The sequence below is a fragment of the Argopecten irradians genome, chromosome 9 (assembly GCF_041381155.1).
Source record: "Argopecten irradians isolate NY chromosome 9, Ai_NY, whole genome shotgun sequence".
In the NCBI taxonomy this organism is placed as follows: Eukaryota; Metazoa; Mollusca; class Bivalvia; order Pectinida; family Pectinidae; genus Argopecten; species Argopecten irradians.
The window spans coordinates 37,230,609-37,243,143 of NC_091142.1; the positions used below are offsets into that span (position 1 = coordinate 37,230,609).

The 12,535-nt window shown below is 34.5% G+C and overlaps 1 protein-coding gene across 2 annotated transcripts in view; it reads right to left on the reverse strand.

Moving 5' to 3' along the window:
• Positions 1 to 12,535, reverse strand: part of LOC138332239 (cellular retinoic acid-binding protein 2-like) — a 44,107-nt gene that overhangs the window by 23,773 nt on the left and 7,799 nt on the right. The window contains exon 1 of one of the 2 annotated variants that reach the window (XM_069280245.1): positions 10,104 to 11,102. The exons of the other annotated variant lie outside the window; for it this stretch is intronic. Within the exon in view, the coding sequence (XP_069136346.1) occupies positions 10,104 to 10,191 (88 nt within the window). The 5' untranslated portion in view covers positions 10,192 to 11,102. Of the gene's footprint in view, positions 1 to 10,103; positions 11,103 to 12,535 lie in introns of those variants that run through there. 2 annotated transcript variants of the gene reach the window in all.

A 12,535-nucleotide genomic window follows, 5' to 3' on the forward strand; every position in this document is an offset into this window, starting at 1 on the left:
GGATATTCTTTGAGCAAGTACACGTGACTATTTAACTATTAATAACGATACATGTCCATTGAACTGGAACATAAACCATACGAGAAGTGTGTCATCCTTTGTGAATTAGGTTGGCGTATATTGTACATTATAGAATAGTCTAGATATTTTTTGAAGAAAAAAAAATGGTTAACTCTTTATAATTTTTGGGTTATCGCCGGGTTTTCGCTGAGGTGGCAATAATGTGAAGTTGGTAGTTTTGGTTTTCTAATGCACTGGCATAGGGCAGATGTGATGTCGAAAAAAATTTAAATGGGTGTTAAACGATGATAGTAAAACAGCCCTAAAGGAGGTGGCAAGTCACTGAAAAGTAGATAAGGATATAATATAAGATGTATTACACTTTAGGTAGGAAATAATCTAGAAACTACAGTATAAGTAAGAAACAACTAATGTATCGAAAGCATTATAATAGCTTATAAGATTTTAAGACCGCGTGATTCATTGTTTGTGGTGAAATAAAGCATGCCAAAACCCATATGAATTCAAAAGATGAATTTTATTTGATATTATTGCTGCCACAAAAGTTACATAGCAGATCTAGGCGTCATAGGGAATCGTCCTACCTTTCAGAGCAGTATTCCACTTCCTTCTGCAGTAATTGTAGTAAAGAAAAGGCACGGACAGATGGACGGACAACCTGATAACAAAAAGCACCAGGATCTCGATGTGGGGGCTTAATAGATATTTCTCTTTGATCGTTGGCGATGATGATAATATATTGATGATGGACAAAGCAAATATCGTTAATAATGTTTGTTCACTCAACTTAGAAGAAAGTATAAATATACGATGGGAATGTTTAAATACAGTCAAAAATGGCATCTCGTAATATTCCTACCGTTTAATGCTGTGTTACTTTTTGTCGTGCTGTTACACTAGTATGCCAACTAAAGAAACACATCAGCACAATGTGTAATGAACATTTGTGATATATTGCTGCGAATAATTATAATACCTATATTTGAGCTTTGTATAGGTGTGTTTATGGACTGAAGTCTTTGGTCAATGATATCTGACACACCAATAAACCATATTTAAGGATGGATGTCCTTTATAAAATAATCAATTATAAAGAAAATAGCGTCAAATAGGACTGGCGGATGCAGTCAAATATGTTTTCAGACCAACCATAGAACAATAGAAAAGTGGTAACTAAAGCCAAGTGATTTTATACACGAGTCAAATCGTGTGGTCAATGGACAGTTGGGTTCCTAAAAGTGGTCTTAATAAACAGGTGGACTCTATATAAAGGTAGTCACTATAGGGAGGATTCACTGTATAGAAAAAAGTCATTTATAATAATATAGAGGGGTCCGTTCTATCAAGTTTAACTGTATATAGTACCTGCGTCATTTGAATATCCAACCTGCTGAAAGGCTACATGATCAGTCTGAGCTGGCAAGCATAGCATAGACAAAATGACAGGAATAATTAAAACCGGAAAAAAATGCTCCAATTCTCATCACTTGTTAATTCGGTGCCGACAGAGAGAAAATTGCTTAAGTGTTTTAACAGAAAGCACCTGCTAACATTGACAGTGGTAAATAACTAGAAAATATTGTCGAGTTTACACACACTCAATCATAACAAGCGGAGAAAAATTCACTCTATTGCCAACCTATTTACATCACATAGCTAACCTTGGGCAATGAGTTACAACATGTCTGCACAAGGCACCATCTTGTGACTGTGGTATACGTATTTCTATTTGTGTTGCGAATGAATTCTTGAAGCAAGTGTCTATAGTTTAAAGTGCGAGACCAGTTGTATAATAGATCAGAATAGACCTAATTAGTGTATTTGACTTTATTACACTTGAAGACAGTGATGTACTGTCGTTGTCTGAATGTCCTAAATAGATTACATAACATTGGATGACTTGTTAAAATTACAATCGAAGTGTGATGCTACACAGCTGTGCGATAATTACCGATAAACAGTACTTATTAATTTCATTATTAACCATTCAAGAACACAAAATGCGTTAAAATGACTTCATCAGAACATAGAAAAATAAGAGCATTGCATTGGATTTTATGTCTTTTACGATGCAAATGACAACATTATGTCTTATTAAAATCGAATTATGATATAAAAAGTACTATTAAAGTGATAAGTTTTAAGTATAAAAATCATTCGACACCTGTCTAGGTAAAACGTTCCTACAGCCACATGACTAGCCAGCGAGAGTATCCAGTATGAGTATGATGAAAATGTAAACTCGAATTTAGAATCCGTATCAAGGATTAATATGTGGAAAACTAAATCTGTCTCGATATACAATACAGTATACAACATTATTTTCGTGAGACACAGATTTTCCAGTACATTTATACAAATGTATGACCTTGAGATAACTTACCCTGTTCAATATGCTAGAGTGAGCTTTAGTAAGACTGCCCAATGCAAACAGGAGTTCTGTAGTTATAAATAATGGTAATATAGGAGTATACAGCCGACTACTATTGTCCCTGCGCAGATGTATTTAAATATTTAAATCTAAGTATTAAAACCTAGATCACTGATACTTTAGTTTTTTTATCATATATTTTCAACTCCTGTCATATTTTCTGTTACGTTGAATTCACATGGAAAAAATCACTAACTGTTTTGTATGATACAAATGTATCTACATATGTACATAAGAGCAAAAATACTATCAACGATAAAAGCCCATTGGGCCTCTTGTTCAACATGCGGACCTGTAAGGCGTGGTGTGTTATGAATGTTTCCTGTGGAGTCTGTACGTTTGAGGCAGGAAGTGGTCATTCCCATAAGTAGGAACATACACAGTGGTTTATCTAAACTAGCCGCTAGGAATGGCAAGGGACGGACATTTCACAGCACGTCAATATCACTAATGTTCTAAAATAAATATTATCATCAAAATAAACATGGCAATCAAAACAGGCGATTCATTTGTTTTATTTGTCCGGCAGAAATCTGACATTCTAGTTGTGAAAATTTATTTTGTGAGCGTAAATCAAACATCGATGTGTTGGCAGATTGGTAGAGGCAAGAATTCCAGTTACAGAGAGAGATTTGGTTACGATTTTAGCATATATCGGACTATAACTAAATAGATGCATTAAATGACCTGTGTGTTTGAAGGGAGAGGGTTTGGGGGTGGGGGGTACATAACTAGTCCCATAGGACGACCCGGTACAATGAAGTATATTGTACCTGTGATTAGAACATGTCCCTATGGAAATATGCAATAGCCTTAGCTTACAACCAACATTTATATGAAGCAGCTGGCAAGGTAATTACAAAATTATGGATGTGGCGTTTATTTGTGATATTTCTATCTCTACTACAAGTCGCATTTTAATACTTCATATTTGATGTTAGAGAATTAAGATAAAAGTAACCATTTGATCATATCACTTAATATGCCAGTTATAAAATGGGATACAAATGATTTCCCTAAGCCGCAAAATTGTAACATCACGTCGACTTGTTCGACTATAATCAAACAGTTACATTTATAATCACAAGGAAATATTCAAAGACATATAAATTACTCCATGTGGGTTATCTTGAATTTACGTCATGGTCTTTTATTTAATGTATGCCATAACTTGACATTTTTTTCATCCATGAAAAACTATAATTATCTTTCACTTATCCAAAAGAAAAAGATAATTATTTATTAGGCTTCTAGATTTTTAATGATTCCGATAATGATTTGTTAAACGAGTTTGCATATTATCTAATCATGATATAGGCGTATACTTATAACACTGTTACGGGGAGTCGAGCCTACTTTTACGCCCGTTGTACTTTAGTTAACTAGGACATACCCTCGGACTGTCTATCGCGATACAAGCCTACATGACATGCACTGTGTTACATTCTATACTGGTCTACAGCTGCTAACAGTTACCATAGTACGATGTAATACCGCCGTTGAATAACACATTTAACGTGTCTCACATTGTGGACGACGACAGATATACCCCAATACTGGAATGGTTTTATTCTAGCGCAAAAATAGCCCATGCTTTATGTAAGTTAGTTTCATTCCAACGCAATAAATGCTTATGTTTAGTGATATTCCACTTTCCAACGCAAAAACGTCGATTATTTCATACTTTTATTTTAAGCACAAAACCTCGTGCTTTTTAGTGATATTCCACGTTCCAACGCAAAAACGTCGATTATTTCATCCTTTCATTTTAAGCACAAAACCTAGTACTTTTTGTATGATAATTGTAAAACAGCGCAAAAACCCAATGCGTCCAACTCAGAAACCTCATACATGTATATTAATTAAACATGAAATGTTTCAAGCGCACAAAAACCTTAAAAATACAATATGTTATACATTTTTATTTAGATCAAGAGCAAATACATGACAAATTAAATCAAGAAAAAAATTCGTTATCGCATATTAATTCATATATTAAGTAACACCATTGAGATTTTTTGCGATAAAACCGTAAGGTAAGGAAGCTTAACATTCCATTGTACCTCGGCGATACCTGAAACATTCCGATACTCTTGACTTCGGATCTTTAAGGGGTTAGTTAAATTGATTCTTTAACAATTCATTACATATTACCTATGAGTTATAAAAACATGCTCAACTTTTTTTTCATGTGTCTTTTAACGTAAAACAATTGCATGGACAAACATAATTGCTTGACAACAATTATTTCTTATCGACCTTTGCTTTGATTAATTGCAAGATCTTAATGATCTTAAACATGGTGTGATAATAGGTTTAATGTGATCCAAATATCCCAAAATGTCTCGTTGGTGTAGAAGTTAAGAACTTGAGGGATTAGAAAAGAATTACAATCGAAACCAGAACATCCATTCAAAATGGAGAAAACCGCCTGAAGACAGACAAATGAGGATGGATCCTTTCGGCATTTTTCTCGTAATGTGACGCCTTTTTTCGAAAATCGTGGTACAAAATTAAGTTTTACCTTGTACAACTGTCTGTTATAGTGCTGTAATGTATCTAATTCAATTCTTTATTACCTTGAGACTTTTGGCTCATCGGCTCACCAATACAATTGTTAGATGTAAGGTTAATATGAACATACAGTAACAGATCTTATTACCTCATGTCTGAGTTAATCAACAGTAATATAAAGTCACATAATATAAAGACACTTATTAAAACATACTCTCATACAGATATGCTTAAACTATATAATGACGTTATTTCCAACAAATACTTTACACTAGAAGGTGTGCTAGAAATGAAAAAATGGACTTCTCATTGGCATTGTTGCTGCACCAATATTGCCTATATGACGCACTACTATTGCGATATACCATGTTTAATGCAATACCATGCCGTTATAATACTACTTCAGTACATTGACATCCTCATTGGGCTATTCTGTCTGATTGACAACGTAAGGATTACTATTGCGTACTTTTGTTACCTGGCGTATTGTACTAGTGTTCATTATCACAGTGTAAATGTCAGGGCCAAGCAGTTCGTAATAGGTATTGATATCCTTGCGGGGTAATTAAGGCATAGCATTTTTACAAAGTTAAGAAATACAACTACAAAGCATATTCATTTGTTATTCATTACTCTATGAGTGCCATCACCATGTGTAGAATATAGTAATGGTTCTACATCGTTGAATACGGAATGTGGCATTATCAGTGTGTAATTAAATGCATTGCTTAAACGTGTAATTTATAATTCATTTTTATCACGTCAACTCTAATTTGATTATTCAAAAACGCATTAGATGTAACATTTTTGTAATGCTAGACACGTAACTGGCTCACCTCATCAATACCAGAAGTGTTTTACTGACAAACTGTGACATCTACCCACTAGTCAGTCGTTAAATCTGTGGCGGCATTAGTTTAATCATAGCGAAAAAATTATGTGTATTTAATTCAGACACAGAATCTGATAAAACGTGTACGGATCTAATGGGTTCTCTTTGATCCATCTGTAAACATATGCATTCTTGATACATATAAATGCAATGCGAAAGCGAATTGCTGTAACAAATAAGTCATTAGCTATATGAGTGTCAGTGAAAATCGGTAGGATGTATAGGTTACTGTTCAGCCACACACACAGCATTCATGGTTCTATAACTGCAGTTTCCATATCAGATGGTTAGACTTTGATTGGTTTAGTTACAAGGGCGATTTACCTGAAAGTCGTCTTAATGAGAGCGACTTTATAGGACATATTTAAAGAAATGTAACCTTTTTCAATATTTAAAACATGAAACTGACATATCCCTTTCATAACGAAAAGTAAAGCAAATATTCTCATGTTCAAAGCTTAAAATATGAAAATGACATAGTCCTTTCATAACGAAAAGTAAAGCAAATATTCTCATGTTCAAAGCTTAAAATATGAAAATGACATAGTCCTTTCATAATGAAAAGTAAAGCAAATATACTCATGTTAAACACTTACAACATACAACTGAAATATTCCTTTTTAAAACGAAATGCAAAGTCTCTGTTTTAACAAAATCAAAAAAATATCTTAATGCACTTTTATCTCATATACAGTTATAAATTATACTGAATCAGGAAGTTGTATACCTGACATAATAACATGCTATTAACTGAAAGTAATCCTTTATTCATCTAGGGATTATCGTTTGTGTTTGATCATTTTATAGACAGTTCAATAGTACACCCCCAATCGACCACAATGCGGCGATTTGGTCGTGGGGGTAATCTCACATGTACATTAATATAAACCTAGTGTTCATTTTAATGAAATTTGCGTTAAAACGCGATAATCGTAGAGGGCTGTAATTGTATTCATTTACCCATATACACAATAAACTGTTTTATTTTCAGAACCCAAATGTTCGTACTAATGTAAAAGTACATTAAAATACAATAATTGCGGAGGGACATAATTGTATTCATTTCCTCAATGACATAATCGACTGGTTTTTTTTTTCAGAAATGTATAATTATATTAATTTCCTGTGAGAGATAGTCAGGTAAGTCTGTGACGAGGGCAGACCACACATTATGGAACCTGCAGGCGACCTGTGACAGACTGCCACAGAGGCCTGACGCTGACAGGTGAGACACATATGAATTTATACCTATTTACCTATTTAACTCTGCCTGAACCCACAGCACTGAAATGTTACCGATGTTTTCACCTTAACTAGGGTGTTCTATGTTTGAAGCAGTGTTAAGCCGATTATCCTGAAAATGATGTCGTGAAATCGAGTCACACCGACAACATAACAGATATGTTTGCCCACCAGTTAGCTGTTATTTCACTGCGGCAACATAACAGGTGATGGTTAATTTAACGGTTGCGATAACGTAGCTCTGGTCAAATGCTGCCTTCAAATATCGCGACCTTATGTACCGATATATTTAAAACAAGTTCGAAAAAGCGAAGTCGTGTGATCTTGAGGTTGGGAGATTGCGTTTTGTCTGGTTTGGTTTGCCAATTAACAGACAGAGTCGTGCTTGCGACGCTCATCTAAACTCATCTTCATAAAAAACAAACAAAATGATACTTCTGAACTTATCTAACACATAAAAGCACATTTTAATATAAACAAAGATAACATCAAGACAATAGTACACTGAGAAATGTTTCCATAAAAAGTAAGACTGAGACTGTGGTGAACAGCATGACATAGCAAAACTGAAGGTTCTGTATGCAACAAAAGATGTGAAACCGTTGGTTCGGTACTTTGATATACATCAAAACAATCAAATAACGGTACAGTGTTTGACTTTGTAATTGGGCGTCGGTTTCTACGATCCTTAATGATGGCTTGTGACTGGACAGTGTTTTCTTTCTGAACAGCCTTTAGTTTTACTATGACATAGTCCAGGGGTGAATATGACGTCAGTGATAGTGACCCCTGGAATATCGATCATTGTCCAGGTGTGGATATGACGTCAGTGATAGTAACCCCTGTGATATATAGGATGGTGGTGAATATACTGCCTGACAACGCAGAATCGACACATACTACACTACCAACCAACTGGTTCTAATACATAATACATGGATAATTGCTCCTGTAAGATTTACGTTCTTTGAAATTCAGCTTGCGTTAGATTGCGTTTTTTTAGTATTTTTATTTGAGGAAATGTCCCAATATTCTCGATAATATTTGAACAAGACTTAAAAAAATATGAATATAGCCCTTGCACGTGCATATATTTTACAGAAGGCCCGGAAAAAACTATTTGCGGCCAACCTGTCATGACATTGGTGATAAATACGCAGTATGAATGAAGTACGTAGTGGTTATTAATAGATTAGAGGAAGGCTTTAAATCATTCTACCAAAACGACATGAGGTGACCCAGTATCTTCGGTTTGTATCTGGCTCAAACGGAACACACCGGGGGTATAGACTTAATAAAGAAAGGTTTCCATCCCGGTTACTGAATTTTACAGAACTATCTATAAGATGATAAAAATTCGTGCTAATGATGCCGAGTTTGTAAATTTTGAAGAAAATAATACACAAATAAAAATATAATTTTATTTTATATTATCAAATGTTTAGTTAGCTTCTGATCAACTTAGCTCTATTTACTTGTACCAAAACGTGACATAAGTTTTGAAAAATATCACTTTAACATGGGATAAACCTTACGCATGTTTTACTATAAAATGTATGCGTAACATGGGGGTATAGTAAAGTTATTTTAGACATGTACTTGTGTAAAAACAATGGACTGTTTCGTATTCGGGTCATACTTTACAATGTACATAATGCAGAGATCATTTAAAATCTAATCATGGGCATGTACTGCAGATTTTTTCATTGGCAAAAAGAGCAATATTTGATCGTATGCATGATTTCACAAATTGATTAGTATGCACAAATTGACAGAGGGACAACAGTTGGGTTAGTTAATTGAGTAGCAATAAAGACACTATCTGTGCAATCTAGTGCAAAAACTGCTTGGGAATCATAGTGTTAAGTCATAATGATTGGTGTTGTAGAGTATTAAATCAGGGGTAATTCTTCAGCTATTGGATTTGACGTCGAGATGCACTTTTAAAATTCATGTATAGAAACCATGATGTTTTTGCCAACGAATCGAAGTAGGATTATTTTCATACTAAAGATATGGAGTCCTTCCAGACGATCTACTTGAAATGATTAAACCAGAGATTTCGTCAACAAATGCTGAACTAAACTGAACTGGGATGATACCAGAGATTCATCAATAAATTCTTAATCTAAAGATTGAAATATATTTGCATCATGTAGTCTATATATACCACTTTAAAATATTATAGGATGTTAAATATAATTGAATAAATAAACAATCACTATCAGCACCGCTGTATTATATTTAAATTAAACTTCTGCAAGTGCACTGTGTAAACATCATAACTAAAATTCATATTCAGTTATCATCTGTCCATCTGAGTTTAGGATTCATTCGCGCAAAAATATCAATATTCAAATCGGAATATTTTTGCCTTTTTCGGGCGTTTTAATTAACGCATGCAGAGCATGTTTTCAAAAACATGTCAAATCTGTTCGTGATGGGTAGAAGATGTGGAACCATGATGGTATCTTCATCAAACGCAGGATGTTATATTAGCTTGTATCGACCCATACCCATCAAAGCAAGACTCTAAATTTACAAAAGAGTAAAAAAAAAAAAAAAAAAAACAATAATTGGTTATGTGAGAGACTCGTCAAATAATACTAATAGTTTCAGACGACCATTTTGAAATCATATTAAAACGATGTTTTACTTGGAAAAAAAGCTGTTAAAATGTTAAAATGTACAACGTAGACAAATACAATCTACACATGCTTGTAAAGATTATCTAAACATTAGCAATAAACTATTACATCGATATCCCCCAAATACCATCCTTTCTGTAAAAGCAAGAACATGATCGATTATGAATCAGAACTAGCTCTCTAGGATTTAGAATCCAATACTTCAGCAGGACGAGACGTCTAGTCTCTGCTAAACAAATAAAGCCCGGCTCAGTGTTGTGTCTGAAGTACCTACCACAGGTATGGAAATCAATTAGTCTATTGGGTAATGAAAACCGTATCATAACAATTAAGTATTCTGTATGTCTTCACTCACCTAACTCCTTGAGGACCTCGTCAAAATTCTCGCTCCTGTCCAGCTTCCATTTCCCTCCTAATTCTGCACGGATTTCATCCAGGGCCATTTTGGAATCTTTTTCCTGTGTTTTGATGTTTTGATTGAAAAAGTCGTTAAATTCTCTTTAAATATTTCAGTTTTAACAAAACTGCAGATAAGATTCCTTTTGATTAACGTAACGCACAGATTTTTCCTCGGTATAAAGTGCAGGCGAGAAACGCAGACGACAGATGTCGAATTAACAGAGAAATTATCCCACAAGAAAAACCCCGCCAATCTGCATTCACGGCAGACTATAAATTGATGACTAAATAGAGAGCAGAGGGAAGGAATAATCGGCACATTTGCTCCAGATTCTGCTAAGTGACGAAATTACAATAAGTCTAGTCAAAACACGGAGGTAAAATCGAGCTCTCAGTGTCAGTAATCCTGTAATTACTCGCTGTATGCATTGCAGTTGACTTGTAACATTTGAACAATTTGAAATACGATCCGGTTGTCGGTCTCAAATGTCACTCTCCGTGAAAAAAGGTCGTAGGTCCAACATGCTAAATAATATGTTTACCTTTGTAGCTAATATGATAAGTTATTACATTTCTTAAACCCGAGGTGTCAATCCCGAATCGATTATACATCCACACATCCCACGTATATTTACCTGTAAATAGTACATGTATTACATGTATATTGATGCTGACGAAACCATTTATGCATTGCTTTATAGGTTCTGTACAAAGAGGTATTGTCTATAAATTCCTCTTGGCATTACGAGCGTTCGATATATCTACCTGAGGGTCCTCAACAAACAAACAGCACAGAATGACGTTATTTCATGCGCTACGCCACAGGTACAAAACACAGCTAATTAAGTTGTCGGAATGTCATTCATGTTGACCGCATTTGCACTTAAAGATTCGTTTTTATCACAGAAGAACCTCACAATATCTGTTACATAACCTGCACGTAGTGTAACAGATCCACGGAGAGGCCGGGGAGGGGTTAGAATAAAGAAGTAGTCCTGGTGTATACTATATAGTATAAGCTTTCAGTCACTCCCGGGGAGCCGATACTATATAGTATCTTAGGAAACGAAAACTTCGCCAATTAAATAGCTAACGAAAAACAGAACAAATCTGGTTTTAGTAATCCACAAGCAGTAGACAGTTCCTATGTGTTTTATGTATTCCTAATAGGCTTAGTCAGCTATTTCGAGGGCCCCTTAACTGTGTAATCACTCGAAGCAAAACCTGTGTCACGTTTATAGCAAAACCTACATGAATAACCTAATACAACTTCATTGGAAACGGAATCTTAAAACAACATTTACAAACTATACTTCTTATACAATTCTCACGACCTACACAATGCATATTCTTGTCAAGGTACCGCCAACAAAACATGCTAAGCAAGTGCTCAATTCGCATTGTCTTTGATGCAAAATCGAGTTCATTGATTATACTCACTGAGATTTGGTTATTGTTATCCACCATCAGCCGTGATATACTTGACAGTAAATAGGCATTTCAATAAATCAATGATGCTTCAACGGTTCAAACAAAAATTATGTCCAGAATATTTGAAACAAGTACCGATACCTTTCAGGGAAACACTTGTCCGAAATAATTGAAACAACGCAATAACCTTTGAAATAGCTTAGAACAAGCCTTGACTAATGAAGCATTGTCCAAAAGGTTTTAATGTTGATGGCCATAACTAGACTATCAAAAATTATAAGTTTGGTCAATAATTTGTTTTAATTTTATGGGTTTTGGGCTTGGGTCATATTAGTTTGTTATAACGATAGTGCAAAAAAGTGAGAAATATCCCATAATGTCAAGAGGTAAAAACAAAATACATATTATATTATCACATACCATGTAGTTTTAGAAACTTTTATTATTGATAATACGATATCGAAGAAAATTAGAACATGTACAATGTAAATATGTAATATCTTTATATTGGAAAGAATGAACTTGGTGCATTTCTGAATTTGTCATATTCGCTAACCTAGACTTCATATCTTAACAAAGTGAAGTTAGAAGACAGATTACAACAGGTTTAGTGGCCACTAACTAAAACTCTCGTTAAAATAATGTTTTAGTGAACATTAAGCAAATCCTGCATTTGAAATATATTCACTGCAACGGTGCATATATTAGTATGATACTTTATTACTGCTCGTAGAAATGCATATTTCAGATAGCCAGATGCATATGAGTGAGGAAAACGACAAAGCCATCAGCTTTGTCAAGCATACATGACTTGAGGCATAAACTAGAAAGATATATTTTCGGCACATTTTTATCAGTTTACACTCCGCGAGCAATTATTTCAATGGGAGGACCTGACCTGGGCTATATAAATTACTACTGATGTGGAAATAATGGGAGTCAGTCATTGTATTGGTT